The 20,654-nt window shown below is 44.2% G+C and overlaps 3 protein-coding genes across 3 annotated transcripts; 1 reads left to right on the top strand and 2 right to left on the bottom strand.

Moving 5' to 3' along the window:
- Positions 1-4,604: 4,604 nt before the first annotated feature.
- On the bottom strand, positions 4,605-8,314 carry LOC132261754 (pancreatic triacylglycerol lipase). The gene is made up of 7 exons (XM_059760703.1): positions 7,967-8,314; positions 6,273-6,538; positions 6,053-6,214; positions 5,526-5,999; positions 5,296-5,464; positions 4,896-5,223; positions 4,605-4,840 (listed from the first exon to the last, which is right to left on the bottom strand). Exons 1-7 carry the CDS (start codon positions 8,088-8,090, stop codon positions 4,762-4,764), a joined length of 1,602 nt encoding a protein of 533 aa, XP_059616686.1. The 5' UTR covers positions 8,091-8,314; the 3' UTR covers positions 4,605-4,761.
- Positions 8,315-8,544: 230 nt separating this feature from the next.
- On the bottom strand, positions 8,545-15,672 carry LOC132261758 (glutamate receptor-interacting protein 2). The gene is made up of 7 exons (XM_059760708.1): positions 15,143-15,672; positions 13,188-13,514; positions 12,764-12,954; positions 12,264-12,708; positions 9,599-10,670; positions 8,936-9,533; positions 8,545-8,870 (listed from the first exon to the last, which is right to left on the bottom strand). The coding sequence occupies exons 1-7, from the start codon at positions 15,240-15,242 to the stop codon at positions 8,763-8,765; spliced, it is 2,841 nt and encodes a 946-aa protein (XP_059616691.1). The 5' UTR covers positions 15,243-15,672; the 3' UTR covers positions 8,545-8,762.
- A 2,603-nt stretch (positions 15,673-18,275) lies between these two features.
- Positions 18,276-20,146, top strand: LOC132262496 (sodium channel protein Nach). Its single transcript, XM_059761777.1, has 2 exons — positions 18,276-18,769; positions 18,952-20,146. Exons 1-2 carry the CDS (start codon positions 18,276-18,278, stop codon positions 20,096-20,098), a joined length of 1,641 nt encoding a protein of 546 aa, XP_059617760.1. The 3' UTR covers positions 20,099-20,146.
- The last annotated feature ends 508 nt before the right edge of the window (positions 20,147-20,654 follow it).

Here is a 20,654-nt window from a genome sequence, read left to right on the forward strand (position 1 = left end):
TCACAATTATTTGAAAATTTAGAGGTTTTTGCGTTGAATAAGAGAATTTCATTTAGAAGAAATCCCAGGAAAAATTTAGATGCGTGCTATTGACGATAACGACCATAACCTCAAAAATTTTACTAGAAAAGCTTGAGAATTTCTTGTTATAATTTGCTAATAAGTTCAAAATAGTTGTTATTATTGCAAATTACATCCAAAATCATTTGAAATTGGCATTTTCAGGGACATTTTAGAAATGTAAGATCCTCATTTTGAGGTTATGCTCGACTTGAGTACAATTGCGGTACTTCTCATCATCTAAAGGTCCAGAATCACAATTTTATTTCACACAAGTGTTTTATTCTGCTAATAAATAGAAGAGTTTTCGAACTAAGCTTAAGAACGGATGTTTTAGAAGAAGTTTTACTTACTGAGTGTCTTACTTAAATCGATCACATAACCTAGAAAAGTATTATGGTGTATTATTTATGTACAAAAAGATCATAGAAAATTCTAATCTAATTAAATACTTTAATGTGTGTGTTAATTACTTGGGAAAGAAGCTTTTGAGAATACGATTTTACTAGTTTTTCTGCACTTCTGTTGATCTGTACATCACTTCTGGCTGAAATGTCCTCCCCTTGCAAGTGGTCTTCTTATTGGCATGAAGAATTTGATTGGATTGCGCGCCTTCCAATGTTACACGGATTTTGATGGGATTTACACGGGAATTCTCTCCGATCTACCCTTCAAATCAATTTTTCTGATGAGACGAGACGTTTCACTAACTCAACGTGGAGATTGTAATCGGTCTTGGGCACACAAGTTCCTCCTCATCTTCGTGTGCGTGAATGATTCTTCTTCCAAATTGATCGGGTGGGATGCTCCGAGAGAGACACAAGTGCCGTGAGAGTCTAACAGGTGAAATGAACTGCCCACAAGCATGCAATAGCGATGCCATATGAATGTCTGCATTTGCATGAAGGGTTGCCACATAAATAATAATTTTATTGTTCCTCAAATGGCGAAATAGAATACAGCAGTTGATGGCTCTTCTTGTTATTTTAATACAAATTGAACGCACACGGGGCGCCCTGGGCCCCCCTCTGCCCCTCCTTCGGCCCGATTTTTGGCGCACTCTTCAGTTCCCATGTTTTGTTGTGTGTAGATGCGCTTCATGCCGTGGTTGGGAAACAATAAAGTCTGGCCAAATTGAAATTGCTGAAGGGCGTTGATAGAAGCTGACGGAGAAAACAAACAAAAAGTAATGGCAAACCTCCATGTCTGATTCCTACTGACAATATTATAATATGTTCCGTCTCTCTTTCACCAATTTCTGTGGTTTTCAGGCCCCCTTTTTGCGCGCGCCACCAGAACAATGGCTTTCTTGCAATTTTTTCACGGCTCTGGCATATCAAACAAATGTGCCGGATAGCCATTTTAGATGCTACGTGAAGAAATTTCCACCAGAGTCCATTCTTGGTGGCGAAGAGACCATCATTCAGATTAAGCAGCCTCGCGGGCATAAATAATGTTTCACCGTGAGATGATAAAAAATTTAATGCACCTTTATTGAATCATCGGAAATGGACATAAATGAGTCATATAGATGGAGTTTTGAATAAAGTTTTACGCACTCCCAAGCAGAGGTGTTCTCGCAAGGGGGAGAGATTGTGGCTGGAAGCGGTGTACATTCAACAGGAGAATTGTTGTTAACACCAAACACTTCCAGCATTTGAAATTCTTTAACTATTTCCACACTAAATCACAAATTATTGTGAACTTCTTAAGTTTGCATCCATTTTGATGACTTTCGCATAAGAATTGATGTGCTAGAATGCGAATTATTCACTAAATCTGTCCTTGATTTGTTACATAACCTAGAAAATGATTGTTTCTTTCTACAATTCAAAAGAAATACAAAGGACCAAAATGATTAGTCAGTAAGAAAAGGACGAAGGAAAGGAAGATTGTGAGTTTTTCAACACTTCCACTTCTCATGAGGTTTGCTGAAGTGTCAGGATATGGTGTTCAGCCTTTTTATCGCCTCCCTTGGTTCTCGCAAAACGCAAGAACCGTTCATGTTTTGTGTCTGAGAAACAATAATAAATAAGAGTGCAAGAAGACAAGCATAAATTTTTAAGTGTAGTGCGAGAATAAAACAGAACATTGTGGAAAATGTCATATTAAAGAAACTATTTTTATTGTTTCTCGCGCCTCGCCATAAAGTCTCTTCTCTCTCTGGCTTGTGATGAATTAAGAGGGCAATTGCACGGCAGCCAGAAGTTATACGATCAATTGCTGCGATGATAAAAAGTGTGAATTTTATGAATTCTACACACAAACCACGCAACTTGAGAGGACTGGCGAGAAGTGTTTGTCTCTTCACAAACACTGCAATAATTCATAAAAATGTATGCATAATTCAGTGATAACATAAACATTGCAGACACGAGTTGCGAGAGTTGCATTTTTGGCGCGTGCACTCGGGAAAAAGTGGGAATGCGCCTGCCAAATTCGCCGGGACCTCCGGCGAATGTCCAGGGGCCACTCGTGATTCCGCTCAGGCGGCCGCAGGCGGAATTTTAGGTGCTACTCTCCACACGTATCACGTCCGGAGGTTGTTCGCGGGCCAATAAATCAATAACACGATATGGATATCATTGATTTTCTCCCGTGTGTGTCTCTTCAGCTCAGACATAGACACGCAAGGAGACTCAAGAAGTGCTTCATAAAGGTCGTGTTTGTGCCTCCCCGACTGTTTATCATCATCTTTCTCTCATCCCCCCGTTTTTTGGCTCATGAATTAAATAAATTAATTTTTTTTTCCCTCCAACCGCATTAGTGCAAAGTAGTGTTACACATTCTCGCGGGAAGGGAGAATTCTTAATAGAGGTCAATTTGGATAAAAGAATTTATCGCTTTTTTGTTTGAAGCATGTGCGAACGCCTCAAGAAGCCACACAGAAATGCATTTAGACACTATTTCTCACATCCTCACGAATTAACGCCACTGCATGGCTCAATCCAGTTGATTCGCAGCCAAGCAAATGGCAATTGAGAGCAGAGAAATTCACTCAGAGCCCATCCATGCTGTTGTTAATGTATGAAAATGCACTAAAATATCACGTGTGTGTATCTTCTGGGGTAAGTGAATAACATTATAGCAGAATTGCAAATTCCGTGTCCAACCATTATTAGAGATAAGAAGGTACAAGAAATGGCAATTTGGCTGTTGATGGAGCACGCCAAGTTACACTGTTTATCATTGAAGCGATTTATTCTCACACAACCCCAACTGTGATGAATAATACTCTCAACTTCTTCCATTCTCTGGCCGTGTCTTCGCCAATGTGTGGGGACTTTCGGTGCGAGACGAGGAAGGAGCGCATTATCATAATTTAATACCACTAATTTGCCATTATGGTCCACACAGTAAAATCAAATGGCTCAATTTATTGATTTCTTGTATCACTTTAATGGATTGTCATCGCAGGAATTACGATGATAAAACCTGAATCGCGAATAATTGTTTAATTTGCAGTCTGTCCAATTTTATAGGAGTATTCAAGCCATTGCTTTGGAGGTGGAAATCAACATTGCCTTTGTCATCTTCATAAAATTCAACGATCTCTCGGTGAATAACACACACCATAATAGTGTTATTTATCGATAGGCGAGTGCCTCAACTGTTCCACAGTGAAAATTAACTCACCACATATTTATAATATATAATATTGTCCCCTTGTCCAGCCTGAAAGCATCCTCGTGAGCCCAGCGAGGATTCTTGTCCCCATAAATTGCGTTGATATCGTCCAGGATAAGGAAGTTTGATTTACGATCGCTGCCTTCCGTCACGATACGATCGCTGAAGATCCTGAGAAACCACAGGAAAAAAAGTATCCCAAAACACAGCATTTCCTGAAGATCTTCTTTGTCTGTCACCTGGAAATGGTTGGGATTTTGTGTGTTTTCTTGAGAGACCACAAAAAGTATGACTTTTATCTAATTTTAATTCCATTGATGGTGATATATGATATAAATATCCCGCTGCTTAATAATTTACACACTACAAATTTCTCCAAAGCATGATCTTGAAAATTTATGTAAATTTTAAGTAAAAATGTTGTTTTCTCAGACAATTTAATGTGTTTTTCGAATCAACATCAAAATTGATATTGACTCTAAATTGAAGATGGAAAGAATAGGAGATAATTTGTTAACCCAGGAAGAATTATAATATTCATTATATTAAATATATAATTTTCTTTTCAGCCAAAATGATTGCAAGGAAATACAACAAAATGCAGAAGAATATTCGAAGAATTCCACAATGAGAAATGACAAAAATTTGCATGATAATAAAATAAATTATCATATAAATCGCACAATGTTTATAACACACAAAAAGCTTACATATTTTTCTCTACTAAAATGGTTTCCTTAACAGATGTCCAATTAAATTTAATTGGCTCAAGTCAACGACGCGAAGACGCGTGATAACGTTTCAATTAAAATTATGTGTAGACGAAGGTGGAAGATGGAAAACAGGTGATCTCCTTGACCATCTTGACCCATTTTGACCTAAATAAATTAAATAGGAAACAAGGCATGAAATGCCCTCCGATTCCAGACCTCATGGCGAGAGATGGTTGTTGAGAAGGGACAAGAGAACCCCCAAGGATGCCATCAACAATATCTCAATGTCTCTCATGAGGAAAGTGAATCTATTTTATTGTGTCGCGTGGTTGAAATCACAAATACAGAAAATGATCTTGATTCATCGGCAGTAATCATGGCGGAAGATATTCGGCGTGTCGGCAACAACGGGCGTATTGAACATTGGACACAGGCGCAAACTGTGGAGGGAAAGTCTTAGTCAAGGACTCTCTAAGGAATAGTCACGGAACTCACTTAGATTTGTGCTCCAGCGACTCGACAATGATGTACTCAATGTAGACGCGCGGACTGGCGATGAGACGCCACGTGAGCGGATTCAGCGGATTCGTCTTGTACTCCCAGTTGACGATGGCATACTTGGGAATGCCCACGTCCTTTCCCGGCAGCACGGACACGTACTTGTGGCCGGGCTCGTAGTACGTCGGCTCGGCTGTGAATGGCATCTTCTCCGTCTCCGTGTTGTGGTGCGATCGAATGATGATGGACATCATGCCAATTTCTCCACCGTGCAGAACACTCTCCTCTGAGTTGGAAATTTTTATTCGCACCTTGTAGTGTGTGCCTGCCGAAAGGGAGCATAATTGATTAATCACCCAACATCAAATTGATAACAGCTTTATAGCCTGAGACGTACGGCAGTAGGGCTTCTGCGCGTCTGTGATGAGGAAGGCCTTCTGGGAGCTGCTCTCCACGATGCTTCCACTCTCGATGGCTCGTCTGTAGCTCCTGTAGCTGTGGAATCCGAACTGGAAGCACTTGTGACCGTCGCGATCGCACTGAAAGCAATTGCCCGCCTTGAAGCTCTGGAAAATTGACCAGAGAGCGTTAGAAGTCTGAGAGGGATTCACTACTATCTCTGCCCACCTCGTAGCTTTCGCAGGTGATGGCGATGAATGGACACTTGGGTGAGATGCTCTCCAGGAAGAACTGATGGCTCCGGATGTGGTTGCAGCTGACGAACTGCTGCACGCCCCAGAAGAAGGAACCGCGCTCTTGCTCGATGTACGTGGACATGTCCTCGTTGCAGCCGGGATTGTTGAAGCCGCCGTTGGGGAAGAAGTCCAAGTGGCCAATCACCTGCGACATTCCAAGACCCCCGCTGGTGAATGGCCGCGCGTCCGAGTGTATAATGTCCACATATTTGGCGTCCGTGCGATCGAGGCGCACGATGGGATCCACGTGGGAGAAAAGCGGCTCCGCCGGATCCATGCCCGTAATGCGACCCAGCGTCAGATTGAAGTCGCGCTGAAGGGTGAAGCCCGCGTAGCCGGAGAGATGGGAGCCCAGGGAGTGGCCGATCATGTGCACTTTGTCCAAATTGGGCAGATTCAGCTCCTCCTGCGAATTACAGTCAAGTGAGATGTGCTTCACACGCCGAAAGAGCTTCTTACGTGAATCAAGTTAATTATGTGCGCTGCTATGGCGCCCACGAGACGAATGTTGGCCACAGCTTGAGTGTAGGGAGGACTCGAGCCTCCTCCCCAATCCACAACCACCACACTTGCAGTGCCGTAGAGATCTTCATCGAGCAGCGCATTCACCATTGCTTGAATCTGCCAGAAATATCACAATTAGGAAGTCAAAGTCTTCAGCTTGAGTGCCAAATCCTACCCAAGGTCTGTCTCCTGACTCCAGATATCCATGAGCGACGAAGTAAATGTTCCCCTTCGGATCAATTCCCACACTTCTGATCTTCTCCGGATCATTGATGTCGATGAATTTGGGCAAATCTCGTGTGTTTTTATTGAACACCGGAAAATGCGGGTCAATCTTCGACGGACTCTCAGGATACAAGCTCACGGGCCGCGTTTTAACAGTCCATGGCGGTGTTATTGGAAAGCATCCGTACACTCCATAGCACTTGATGTCGTTTATATCTGTGGCAAAAAGGGAAAAAGTCGTTACAGTGAGCACGAAGCATATGCTGCATCGAGCGCTGTTTGAGTTACTTATGTACATATCACACATATGTATCGAGCAAACACGCCATCTGGCGATGGAAGGTCACATCTGCTGTTTGTAGACTTTAATCGTTACCTAAATTAACATTAAGCTCTTTGCTATCATTTATAATTTCATTTATCGTCTCTTTGTTTTCATTGTGAAGCATTGAGAAAAGTTTCAATGATCAATTTTATATTATTTTCGGTATAAACAAGAAATGATTGGATTTGTTTACAGAATACATTTATCACAATTATTCGAGCAAATTCCACATGAATTTCATGACCTTTTGCGCCACTAAATTGGCAGAAAATGAAATTTCCTGCTAATGATTCACCCAAGCTAATTCTGCATATTAATTTGCAATTTCATTCAATTTTAGCACATCGATGCACTTGGCATAAATTGTCACAGTTTATGTGGTTTATGCGACCTCGTGCATAACAAGACTCTTGACTTCATCCCATTAGGAATTGGATTATTCAATTGATTGAGATAGAAAATTAAACTTTGGCCCATTTTAAATCATGCCACAATTTTGTTTTGTCTTGCAAGAAATAATGTGTATTTTTATCAATGAACGAGTATTTTTTTCCGTGCCTGGGAAGACGCATATTAAATGGAAGAAGGGCAGGTTTCTGCGTCACTCCCGGAACTGCCCAAATAGGAGGACTTTTGTCACACAAGATTGAGACTGAAAAATTGGAAATTCCGGGGGATTTTCTGAGTTTTACATCTTCTGCTGATAACTTTGATAATGGTTTTACTGACGAATCGCGGACTTAGAAAGTTCCGAACGTGACTTTTTCACTGATCCGTGGACATGTCTAATTTTAGCCACAGACTCTCTTTTCTGCTGAATCACGAGGCGCTTTCCGGATAGAGAGCTGGCAAAGGAACACGCCAAGGGGAAGATAATATATCTGACACTTGCACAACTTTTTTAAAGTGACTCCAAATCAAAAAGAGTGAAGCTAGAAGTCTGAATTTTCCTACCAATCTTCCCTCACTAATAAGTAATTACCATGCCAAGTTTGAAGCTATTCGACATAATCCTTAATCCTTTTGAGATGCTAAAACCTAATCAAAGCAGTAATCAATCTTCCACCTGAGGAATACTTGAATTTTCGCCACTTTAGTTATATTTTGGGTTCTTAATGGGCCATAAATGAATCCAAGGTGTCTTCAGGATATTTGTCGTGTAGATTTTCATTTTTTCTATTGATTCACGATGAGTGTTCGATAAGAAATGGCTGGGAAAGGATCGTCGAGACAAATATTGAGCATATTTAAGCACTTTCTCTGCCACGTTTGAGCTGTACACCACTTCCCAGGCACAATATCTCCCCCTTGGGACTCACCTGCGGGCGACATTCCGGGCGGGAGATTGTACAGCTCGTGGAAACTGCTCTCGTTTGGCCGCTGGTTGGCCAGATAGAGCATAGTTTGCAGCATAAAGCCGCCTGTGTTGTTTGGCAGGATCATGGTTCCTCTTCACTTTGGCGAATAAGTTAAATTGAAAATGCTGAGATGATAGAATTCAATGTCAGCACATTTCACAATACTTTAACAACACACACACTCTGTGTCCATTCGGCACTCGATCTTCACCCTATTTTGCCTGTGCGATTGGCGATCTGTGGTGGATTGCTATTTGGAGGATGTTTTCACGAGCAAATACCAAGAACGACTGATCTCGCAGGCCGTCTTGGACTAGACAAAAATATCTTATCGGCGGAATACATACATGTTTATTACTATTGAAGAGAACATCCAATCGCTCACAGACGCAGATCATAGGTCAAAAAATATCAGAAATGAGTAAATATGACGTCAATATTGATACACCCAGCATAGTTGAGACTAATTAATTGATTGAATAAAAAATGTCTCACTATGCGATGGTCCAGAGTTCCACGAAAGAGCCGAGGAATTCGCCTATTATTGTGTATATTTTTGATAAACACTGTGGTTTTGTTCCATTACAATTTTCGTCATTCACATTATGCGATTAAGTTAGATTAAAATATGCAGCACTAGATTATGGCACTAATATTTCTCTCTTTCCTCACGTTTCAGTGGGAATCAGTTCGATTTTTGTTGCTGTCACTAAATGGAATTTAATATCAAATATATATTGCAGAATTTGGCGCTTTCTTAGTCGGAAATTGATCTCTGGACGATCATATCAATCTTATCTCCACTCGCTGCGATCAATGGCACTGTTAAGCAGCAGTCGAAGTCCTGCGTTTTCGTCCCGTTCACCTGAAGGATGAAAATGATAAAGGCATCACAATACAGCGAATAGCGAACTTTCAGACTCTACCAACCATCATAATACGGTCGAAAGACTTGAGCAGACCAACAGCATCCGCAGGACCTCCGCTTCTTATCCTGTTTATGTACACGCCTCGCTCATAGAGTCCATCCGAGAGGGAGAAGCCGTAGTCATCGTACACCTTGTCCTTGTATAGCGTCACGTGGATGGTCTTGAAGCGTCCCTCGGCGCTCGAAGACGTGGACAGAGCATCGGTGACTGAAGGACTCCGTGGTCGTCTGTGGACTTTGCTGTAGATCGCCTGCGGTTGCGGAAGGGAAGCTGCATTCTCACCACCGTCCATGCGATTCCTGGCAATCTTCAGCTCCACCACATTCTCGAAACGCTGCAGAAGCTTCGTGGCGGTGCTCAGAGGAACGCCCAAAATGTTCTCGCCATTGATGGCGAGTATTTCGTCTCCTATGCACAGTTTTCCGGACGTGTGCGCAACTCCGCCGTCCACAAAGGCACTGATCACGATGGGCTTCTGCAGGTTCTCACTTCCGGCCAGAGTGATCCCGAGCGGTCCTCCTTTGGTCTCCAGTCTCACGGTGCTGACGACTTGGTGTGAAGGACTTGAGTAAGTATTTAGCGGCAAAGGCATTTCCAGACTGAAAGGAGAGAAAGGAAGTTTTGAAGCATTTCTCATAGCGCTCAATTTCAGAACAATAGTTACTTGTAGTACGTCTGGAAATACTCAGGATATCCTTCCATCTCCGCGAAGGAGTCTTCCGCGATGTCCGAGGGATTGTTGTCTGTCTTGAGCGTGGAGTTCCCGAGAGGAGTCAATTCAATGTTGGTGAGGGAATTTGAGAACGGCGGCGGTCTTCGAATGGTCATCAAGCCATTCCCTATCAAGTTCTCATCCATCTGATAGAAATCCGCCTGGTTCCCAGCATTGATCCTCTGCTCACATCTGCCAGCTTCATTCCTCTTCGCCGTGCCTCCGTAGCTGTACGACGACGGTGAGTGGTTGTCCGCAATCCTCGTCTCTGTGCTGCTGTAGATGAAGTTGTTGCGATACTGGGCGTCAAAGAGGAAGTCTGGAAGGCAAGTGCGCTTGATTGTGAGTGTTGTGAAGTCATTCTTGTTGTCTTTCAGCAGCGCGTCCACATTGTAGTGCTGCAGAGGCTGTGAATCCACCGCCAGGAGAATGTCTCCCGCCCTGAGAGATCCTGTGCGATGAGCTGCACTGCCCTGCTTCACGTCTGTTATGATGAAGGCGCCGCTATTCGTGGCATTCACCGTGATGCCCAATTCACTGTGCTCTTGATGCTTGAGTAGCTTCACGTTGAAGACGCCACTGGAGGGAATTACGGAGTCTGACATGTTGAACTCAATCTCCACTTCCACCCAATTGGGAGCAATTTTCTGGTGCATGTTCTTGTACGTGAAGTCGCCCAGGATTTGCCGAACTGTGGTGATGTCCAGGCCGTAGAGTTTGTTCACGGCCAGAAGGCGATCTCCCTTCTGGATGCAGCCCGATCGATCCGCCACAGAGTCCGGGATGACTTGAGCAATGGTGAAGCCGCGGCCACAAGGACTCGGCGCTCCCAGACAAATGCCTGATCCCTGGGAGCAGTCCAGAACCACTTGCACAATCTCAGAGCGACACATCAAGCTGCCACTTCCGGAAGTCTCCAGCAAGGGCAGTGAACTCTTCCGCATGAACTTCTTCTGGCGCATCTTGCGCGACTCCAGCGTGTTGAAGCCGTATTTGGCAGTGTTCCCATTTTGGTGTTGCATGCCTGAAAGGTGAGAGAATGTCTTACTTATTTGAGTGCTTAATCCATGAGGATCCCTCGACACTTTGAGAATGCATCAAGGGGCAGATAATTCGTGAATAATAAGCTTCTTTTCCGGTAAAATATCTTCCGTGAAGAGTGAAACTGATGAGATTTAAATAGTGGTACAAATGGGCGTGGCTTTCGAGAGGGCGTAGCTTCTGAAGCTTCAATTTACATAGAATTACAACTTATAGTTGAAAAAGGTTGAGTAAAACATGAAATTTTTAACTTGAAACGGAGTAATAATGCAGAAGACAGGTTTTTTCACAACTGGAGAAATAATCATGACTTGTTTTCCTCTTGAAACTCGTGCAGATCTTGAGCAAGCTTGAGTTCCATGGAAAACTACCAATGAATCAGTCAATCTCTTCCCCAAAAATAGAGAAGGAAAAGGAGTAAAAACAGCTGGTGTGATGTTTTGGAAGCTCCACAAAAGCGTCCAAATGGTTTAAGTCTGCAAAGTGGAAAAAATAGCAAATAAAGATGGGGAGAAAAAGAAGGCACGCCGTTAGTCACTTTGGAGGAATTTCCTTCATTTCTACATCCCAAAAATAGCCCCATATTTTCCCAGCACTGGCGACAGGAGAAAAAAAGGTAGGGAAGATCGCGAGCCAGAGGAATTCATCACTAAATGAGGGGGAAGACGCCTTTCGCGCCCTTTTCTCCGGGGAAAATGGCCCATTAAATGGCCAGAATTGAGCAAAATGATGGAGCATTGAGACGTCTCGGAATCATCGTCATCTCTTGAGTGTGTCGTACATCCGTTTTATTGGCTCTCTGCGTCTTCTTACGTATGCAGCTGTCATGGATTGTCTCTAAAAATATTCGCCCACAATTCATATCGCCTCAGCCACGCTTCATTTTCCATCTCATTCGGAAAATGTGCCTTCGCGCGCGCAAAGGAGAAGAAAAACCCCAGAGAAAATTGAGAAGAGAGGCAAAGTGAAAAAAATAAATCCCCCACTTTGAGATGTTTGTTTGTGCTTCTCCACCAAGTGACGGGTATTTATTTTGAGTTCCTGTCCATCTCTGCACTTCATTAAGCGAGTCCATGTGAACACACAGAGAGAGAATATGCCTTTAATAACGAAAAGCATGATTTATGATTTATTATTGACTACACCGCGTAAATTGAATGGGAAGAGAGAGAGAGAGAGAGAGAGAGAAAGAAGAGATTCAAATGCACACACTTTAGGAAGTAGTAAAAGGCGCACAAATGTTGGGTGAGGATTTAATGATGAATTATTTCCTGAAGTAAATTGATATGTTATTGAAGCAGTAAAACGAACATTAGCTTCTCAGTCAGTAAACAAACTATAATAATATTGATTTGAATGGGCGAATGGAATTGAATCCAAGTCTGATTTGCTAAATTGTGCTTCTTCGTGACATTTTCTGTCAATCAAGCGCTAAAATTGTATCTTTTAGCTCATCACAGAAATTGTCCATGAAGGAAAACACTGGCGAGATGACTCACAAATTGCACGCGTGGGTGCGTGAAAATTGGCGAAAATGCTGAGAGCGATCAATCACAATTTGGCTGTGAAAACTCACCTCGCAGTCTGGCGATGGCGTGCGCCGGCAGAATCTGGATCTGCGTGAAGCCGCGATTCGTGTTGGCGTCCAGGAGTTGCATCACGTCCTCGGGAGCGAGCGAGGTGTTCTCCACGAGCGTGTCGTCCACGCTCTGGATCTTGTCGCCGATCGAAAGGGCGCCCGTGCGATCGGCCAGCGAGGCGGGAAGGATGTTGGCAATGAAGACGCCAGCCTGCACGATGTCGTCCACCTTTCCGTTGCCAGTCGGACAGGAGTTGCTCAGCACGATGCCCAGCTTGTCGTTGGCCGAGCGCTCGATCTCGATGAGCAGCGGCCCCATTGAGAACTCCACGCTCTGCATAACCGAAACATCGTACTCGATGGTCAGGTTCGTGAGGCCCGACAAGTGGCCACACTTGAGGATCTGCTGCGCCTCCGATAGCGTCTTGTTGATGAGTGAGACCTGCACGCAGAGGGAGTTAATCCGATGGGACAGACCGCAGAGAAGTCTCACTTACATTGTCGACGCGCAAGAGGCGATCACCGGGCTTTATTCTGCCACACTTGTAGACAGGACCATGTGGTCGGATGTTAGTGACGATCAAGGGAAAGTCTCCGCCACCGCGGAGTGTCAGGCCCAGACACCCGTTCTCCCTCTCCACAGTGATCTGAGTGAGCTTCGTTGTCACGCACAGACTGTTCTGCGACACTGCAAGAAGTCGTGAAAAAATGAGGCGAAAGACAAGAAAAATGGAGACACAGCATCATTAATCCTTTGTTAGTTTCTTGTCTGCATGAATTTCCAACTCTTGAGGGATTTCAAGACGCTATTCTGCGATTCCGAGACAAATCGCTTAACAAAAAAAAACAACCAAAATGACTCAAAGATTTAGGAAGAAATATTAGAAGAAGTTTTCAATACATTTTCACTTCAAGACTCACAATATTCCGGAAGTGAATACTCGATCTCCACAACAGCCGGTCCGTTTCCGTGATACAGGATGTTCATCACGTGCTCATTGGTCAGTCCGATGGTCGAGATGCCGTCGATCTGGTGGATCCGATCGCCCGGCGCTAGGAAATCCGCTGCCGGCCCCAGAGCGTTCAGCGTCGCAATCACGGGCGGATACGTGAGATCGGCTCTGTCCAGGAAGAGGATGCCCATCGCCTGGGCATTCTCCCGTGGCAGGGAGATCGTGGCGTACGTCGTGCCGCGATCCGCCGCCAATCCCGAGTCCTCGCTCTGCGCTGGACTCATGGCGCGATCGCCTGGAAAGTGGCGCGGAGAGATTAAATCTTTTGGCAGGAAATGCGCTTTGATGAAAATGATGGTTTAATTTTAAAGCAACACGGCACAGCGCGATGTCAGTGGCAATTTGTCATGATGATTCTCTTGCCAATGAATGGGAATTTCACAGAAGTGAATGTGTCTCTAATGTTTCCTTCTCCTCACCTTCTGGGCGTCACTTCTTAGGGATCTCCCGGCAATTTGTCAGTCTCTCAATTCTTCACAGAGAGTCTCGTAAAATCCCACCACATTATAAAAGTTTGCTCCTATGCTAATTAAATTATATTGACATTTCACACAGCGCGAGAAATTATTCTCTGACCATTGAGCAATATGGCAAGAGCGATGATCATGAGGACAAAACCATTTCTGTCTTCACGTTCCAATTCACTTATTTTAATTGCAATTTTGCCTTCAACCCATGATGTATGGATGGCGAGGCCAAGAATTAAACGGAGCGTCACAATTTTCATATAGAATCTCCGCCAGCGGAGACATCGCTTGTGCGTGAGTACTTGAGGCTGTAATGCTTCCTGGTGGAATGCACCACTCAAGATCCTCCTAATGAATCTTCCAAGTCAGTTGCAAGCAGCACAATTGCCGTATCAAATGCCTACACACCCTCTTCTGCAATCTATTGACATAAATTACCCCATTTGGATGGCGTTGAAGACAAATTGCTCGCGTTCCCTCCAACATTGATCGCCATAATATGTCGATTGACGCGTTTTGGTACTTTGGGACCGAGGTAAATGATGGCATGCATGAGCGTTAAATTAGACGCAAAGAAAGAGTTTTACGAGCAAATTTTCCTCATAAAAGCAACATTGTTGAAAGGTTTATGCGCGATGCTCTGACTCCCGAAAAAAAAACACTATTCTCTCCCTCCGAAATTCATGGCCTCTGACTTAATTAATTTATGAATTTGATTACGCGAGAGTATCGTGTTGCCGAAGAGACATTGTTTAGCAATGAATATTTGTTATTGTGCAGCAAAATTGTGGCCACTTGCCGACGATAAATATCTGGCAGTCGGAGGCGGAGGACTTTTGTGAGACAAGGCGCTGCGGAGAGTCGCCAGGGGTCGGGAAAGAAAGGGAGAATTTTCATGTTTCTCTCATTCAGGCTGCCAGAGAACATTGAGACATTCCTGAGCGATGTTTCTTCATGGAGATGGCTAAAGAAAATAAATAAGCATCGCGCGAGATAATGGCAATTGCTGTGGCTGCAGTTGACGAGGAAGGAAAAGAAGAAATAGGAAGGATGTTCCAGAAGAAGACATTGCGCTCAAAATAGAGACAAACAACAAGAGGAGGCAACAGTGGGCACTTCTGCTACTTGAGACCAGAGAGCATATAATAAAGAGGAGTGAATTTGGAGAAGGGAAAGAAATGAATCACATTAAAATTGTTTAACCATTTTGGTTAATTGCCGCCAAGTGCATTTGCTTCGATACAGTGTTTCATGTGAAAATTGTTATTGCTCCCACAGACAATTAACTCCGTATTTGTTGGTTCATTCAATTAACTCTTGTATAGGCATTTTTATTTGGCCTCCGCCATCGTCTCGTGAGATAATTTGATCATGAAGGCATTAAGAAAACGCTTACTTGTGGCAGAAATGCTGGAATCCACTTTGTCATCGTGCTTCGTTGATGAGGACTTTCCAGGAACACAGCTAGAGCTCTTTTTTGACTTCCACAATTTCATTGCACGCAATTTTTCTTCACTTATTTGCACAGAATTCCACACACTTTACACTTGGAAGAAATGCAAGGAAAACAATCTCTCCCTCAACAAAGGAAATCACTCTCTGCAAAACACTTCCCAAAAGGAGCACATTTAGAAGGGTAGGAAAGAGAGCGTGTGTGTTTGTTGGGGAATTTGAGAAAGTCAATTGTACGAGCAAATGATGCGTGTCAACCTCTTACGAAAGAGATCTTCTCTGTGTGCACTATTTTAAGATCACCGATCGCGATCTTCCAACTCTCGCCACCCGAATGCAACTAAGAGCGCCGCGTGAGTGTCACAGAGTCTCTCCGTCGCACTCACTAATGTCCGCACTCATTCACTTGCCCATGCATGATTTATCCTCGGGATGATGAAGAGTCCGCGCGGATCTGCTGAGCTGCGCGATCCAGTCACGAGCGGCGGTGAATAAGAACTGAGAGCCAGACACCGCAGACACTCAGCAAGACGGCGTCTCGACGGAACTCGCGCCTCTGCCCCAGGGGTGTGTCATTCCGGAGGCAGCGAACAAAGGGGAATTGAGAACAATATGCGCAGCGAGAAGCGTGAAGAAGAATGGAAGATTGACTCATTATTGTCGTCATGTTCAATTTCCCAAGAGCAGATCGTGAGGAATTTACTGAAATTCGCTTTCGGATGGATGTGAAGGAGGAAAATGGAAACAAGGACTTTAAAAGCTAGTTAAAGTTGAGTGCATTCATTGCAAATTGTGAAGTTGAGTTAAGAGTCAAAGGGAGTTTTTCGGATGTCTGTAACCTGGAAATGTAACTGATATCGATCGTTTTTTCTTCGCTTTCATGTTATTCTTAAAAAATGTTCATCCTTATATTTTAACCACATAATTTTCCTTCTTTGTTAATCGGTTTTTTGTGGTTTCCTAATCACGACTGAACATCTTTTAACCACAAAAAGACTCTCACGGATGTTTCAGCAAATGTCCTGGCAAACTAAGTCCATTCGGAGGTGGAATGATTAGCCCCTGGGGACTTTTCTCTCCCGTTTTGGCTCATCTTCAAAATTCTGCGAGAGAGAAAACACCCGCCCGTCCGGTCCCCTTTGACGCCACGTCTCCTTGGCTGCTTTTCTTGGCACTCAGCCCCATTGCGTGTGCGTAATTTCTGTTTATTTGGCGGCTGCTTTTCCACTATTTGAATTTGTTGTGACTCCGCAATCATTGGTGGCACATCAGTGAATCCCTCTCGCGCTCTCTCCGGATTCCCGGCAGCTTCTCTGTCCATCCGGATCCGGAATTGGGAGACGCCAGGATTTGCGCACTTCCTCACATCACACTGGACGTTGATCTCTCTCTGTGTGGTGGGTTAATAAATAAATTCTCGCCTCTTTTGATGGAATGCCGATATGACGAAGAGGGAAAAGCGCGCGCGATGGACAAAAAAGAGTCCGCATGTAATTTAAATTCACGCCTGAGAAGAAAAACTAATTCATAAATAACTCAAGATCATCACAGCGGAGAAGAGAGGAAAATATATCTAATATTTCATATTCTCATTTCTGCACACAATCGTCGTCACTTCTACATACATAGAAATGTGCGTCCCGCGGAAGACAACAAGGAAAAGAACACACGCGACAGTCACACAAAAAAGTTACGAAAGAAGAAATAGAGTGCCCTAAATTAAAAGGAGAAGCGCACAGTGCTGAAAATTCACTGAGCAACAGGATGTGAGATTTAATGCTTCAGAGATGGAGAGTCTCTAATAAATCTTGATGAAATTTCAGGGAAAAATCTTGTGGCGCACTTTCGATGATCTCCACCAACCGAAAACTGGAGAGTCGAATTACTATTAATTTCCATCATAACATAAAAGCTCCATATTTCATGCTGATGTGTTTCCTCTGCTCAGCCACAAAATATAATAAACTGGGCACAGAGATTGTTAATGCAAAATTTGCCTCGATATGTCATCGCCTGCGTCTAATTATTGCAAGTAAACACCACTTTTAGATTTCATTGCAAGGTGCATTCACTCTGACATGTTTTTCCTGGCGCTGTCGCGGCTTCTCTTGCTCGGGAGACGCTCTCGAAAAAGTGCACACGTTTGAAGACGTGATGCTCTGGCACGTTGCAATTAATTTGAGCACTCGTTCAGGTAATTGAAAGAGATTTGCGCGAAAGCATGGAAAACTCGGCGTGGCAGAAAGGCGACTTTGTTGCTGACGAGGGGAAAATAACTCGTGAGAAAAATCATGTTTCCCGAATTGCCCTTTCAATTAATGAACAATTATGTGAATAAGAAATTGAAATGGAAAATGCATAAGATGTTTATAAGGAGATTGAAAGAAAATGGCTAAAATTGGATGCAAAGCACGAGTATTCCGAGGAAAAGCAAGGACTTCCTGAACACCAAGTTTGCAGCCAGAGAGCCTAGCTATCTGCCTCTTGCTGGCAGATCTGCTCGGGTGGCGGTGAAGACTTTGCTGAAGACGGCGGGGAGGCTCGCGCATAGGACATGTTTTCTTTTCGCGGGAAAGGGTGTGACGCACACCATTATTAGTTCGCGCGGGGACTAACAATTGGGCCGTGTGCCAAGAGGATGAGCATGAATCACTCTCAAAGAGTCACTTGTGTGCACCGCGAAGATCATACATTGTGGCAGCAGAGACGAATTAGTGGGATTTCAATTAATTTTCGCGCGGAAAGCCAACTCTATCGCCCAAGATCTGATTCCGTCACATGAATTATGGCCTCTTTTGTGCACTTATTTCCACTTTGACAATCACTTAATTAACTGAGACTCAATATCTTTGCGTGATATAACGCTGCGCCGCCAAATGTTTATATGGACAGAAAGAGTCACCTCAGCCGCAAAAGAACAAGGGAGACGCATGAAATATTCATTTGATCATCATTTATTCTGATTTTCCCATCGCGATGCTTATCTAAATTGCTCTGTCGTGGAATGGAAAATCCATTTCCATACGCCGCAGTTGCACCCGAAAATCACAGCCGGAGTGACACAGCGACAAGAAAGCATGAGGGAGAAGAGAGCTGAAGACGAATTCGCCCTGGGAACTCTCTTCCGGACGAGCCTTCTGTGGCAGACGAAGGAATTCTTCAACAATTCCACCCTTCATGGCGTTCGTTACATCGCCGAGCACGGAAGACCGTTCATTGAGAGATTTATGTGGTTCTGCTTCACTGCAATCGGCGCAGTTGCGGCATTCATCATCATCGTGAGTCTCTGGGAGAAATTCCAGACCAATCCCACGATCACCGGACTCGACACTGATTTCCACACTCAGCACGTCATCTTTCCCACAATCCTCATCTGCCCGCTCGAGCCTTTCGACGAGACGAAGGCCAGGGAGTTCGCCGATGAGAAAATGGACAGGATCGGACTGGAGTTCGGGCAGTTTGAGGACTTCCTCAAGAGTCTCACGAAGCTGTCGTATGCCAATCTGGACGAGGCTGTGAAGGCTAGCGAGGAAATCCTCAGTGATAGTAATCTGGATGAATTGTTTCTCAGGTAATTAACTAGGGAAATTATGAGTTAAAGCGTCTTCAGGAGGGAAATATTACCATCAAAATGAAAAATAAACTTGAAATATCTTCCTCTTGGGCCTTTCAATGCCCTCCAGAGGCCCCGCCCTCGCGTAAGCCCCGCCCATGAAGCCAAGAAAGCCGCTTCTAACTAACATTTCAACCTAGATCGGCTGCCTTCGGCTCAAGCATCTCCTGCCCTGATCTGTTCGTCTCCTGTGAATTTCGCGATGATCCAATTGAGTGCTGCAAGAGTTTTCTGCCCAAGTTCACCGAGCACGGCTTCTGCTACGCCTTCAATCCGCGCTTCCGCGAGACCGAAACCACCGTCGAGCGCTACGATCTGCAGCACGAGCTCCTGGAGACGGACAGGAAGTGGGCAATTCACTTCGCCCTCCAGCGCAGTGCCGCTGTCTTCGTCCACGCTCAATCCGAACTCTCCGGCTGGGACTTCCGACCGCAGCTCGAGTGGCGCACGGACTTCTCCTCGGACATCCTCATCACCATGAAGCAGACCTACACGACTGAGGAGGCGCGACAGCTGAGCATCGGTCAGAGGAAGTGCATCTTCCCGAATGAGGTGAGAATCAAGAACTTCCCCTTCGACGAGGATTACACCTTCACGGGATGCATGATGGATTGTCGCATTGAGAAGGCAGTGAAGCTGTGCAAGTGCTTGCCGCCGTTCTACCACTCAATTCCCGGCTCCCTGACGCCCTACTGCACAGCAAAGGATCTTTCTTGTCTCTCGCGTTTCGCCAGGAACATTACCCAGATCACGGATTGCCGACAGTGCGAGCTGAGCTGCCTCAACACGGTGTACGATGTGGACAAGCTGACGAAGGCGTCGAATGCCGAGTCCGCGCACGACGGAGGCGCTTACATTAACGTGGAATACCTCACCTGGCCGATCATCCGCTACAAGAGGGAAGTGCTCTTCGGCTGGGTGGATCTTCTGGTGTCGTTCGGCGGCATCGCCGGACTGTTTCTGGGCTTCAGCTTGCTCTCCGGCGTGGAGATTCTCTATTACTTCTCGCTGAGGGCGTTCTGCATGATCTACAAGGATCGCCAAGTGCTTGAAGACATTGAGCAGGAGAAGGCCAACAGACCACCGCAGCGAGTCAACTTGAGTCTCAAGATGGGAAAGGGAAAAAGTGAGCCACAGGAGGCAAAAACGCCGCCAAAACACGCCATTAAGCTGAGAAAACACGAGAAACGACTCAAAATCACCCCATTTAAGCAATCCCACATCTCAACCATTCACTTAAGCCAGGCACAGGGTGAGAAATCACTCAATTTCCCCTATCTCCCATGAGAAGCACGGAATTCTTCACACACAAAGACACAGTGAGTGGAAGGAGACAAAGAAGTTTGGTTGCAAATTTAGATGTTCATCATTTATTCCAAAGTATATAAACTCCGTGTAGAAAAAATCAGTGTCGCGAATTTAGGATTTTATCTAGTAATTATTCAGTCATTGTGAAAATAAATGCGCGATTTGAGCAATAATAAAGTGTGTTTAGAGAAAAATTATAAATTACACAATATCAGTTAATCCAGTATGCAATTATCGATGTGAGGAAAAAACTCTTCTGTCTCTCTTATCAAGTTAATAATACACTATTTTCGCTTTAAATTCATCAGATCATTTTTTTTTCTTTGTTAAGCTTGTTAATTGACAAAGCATTTGATATGGATTATGTTGATCATTATACATCATATACGGAAGAGAAATACAGTGAAAAAAAAACATCGAATTGCACACTATATGAGAGTGAAAAATATCTGGAAGATCGTATTCACGATTATTAAATAAGGGGACTTGAAATTAAAATACAAAAAGAAACAACATTTGTGGTATGAACTTGGAA

Source organism: Phlebotomus argentipes, unplaced genomic scaffold (assembly GCF_947086385.1).
Source record: "Phlebotomus argentipes unplaced genomic scaffold, Phlebotomus argentipes genome assembly contig_15, whole genome shotgun sequence".
In the NCBI taxonomy this organism is placed as follows: domain Eukaryota; kingdom Metazoa; phylum Arthropoda; class Insecta; order Diptera; family Psychodidae; genus Phlebotomus; species Phlebotomus argentipes.

Bases quoted from the DNA above. Each gene is read 5' to 3' on its own strand.
- LOC132262496 (XM_059761777.1), top strand. From the start codon at position 18,276: ATGAGGGAGAAGAGAGCTGAAGACGAATTCGCCCTGGGAACTCTCTTC. The intron at 18,770-18,951 runs GTAATTAACTAG...ATTTCAACCTAG, and splicing joins CTGGATGAATTGTTTCTCAG to ATCGGCTGCCTTCGGCTCAA.
- LOC132261758 (XM_059760708.1), bottom strand. From the start codon at position 15,242: ATGAAATTGTGGAAGTCAAAAAAGAGCTCTAGCTGTGTTCCTGGAAAG. The intron at 12,955-13,187 runs GTGAGTCTTGAA...GACTTCTTGCAG, and splicing joins GTATTCACTTCCGGAATATT to TGTCGCAGAACAGTCTGTGC. The intron at 12,709-12,763 runs GTAAGTGAGACT...CTCTGCGTGCAG, and splicing joins GCCTCTTGCGCGTCGACAAT to GTCTCACTCATCAACAAGAC.
- LOC132261754 (XM_059760703.1), bottom strand. From the start codon at position 8,090: ATGATCCTGCCAAACAACACAGGCGGCTTTATGCTGCAAACTATGCTC. The intron at 6,000-6,052 runs GTAAGAAGCTCT...TGTAATTCGCAG, and splicing joins ACATAATTAACTTGATTCAC to GAGGAGCTGAATCTGCCCAA. The intron at 4,841-4,895 runs GTGAGTTCCGTG...TTCCCTCCACAG, and splicing joins TCGCTGGAGCACAAATCTAA to TTTGCGCCTGTGTCCAATGT.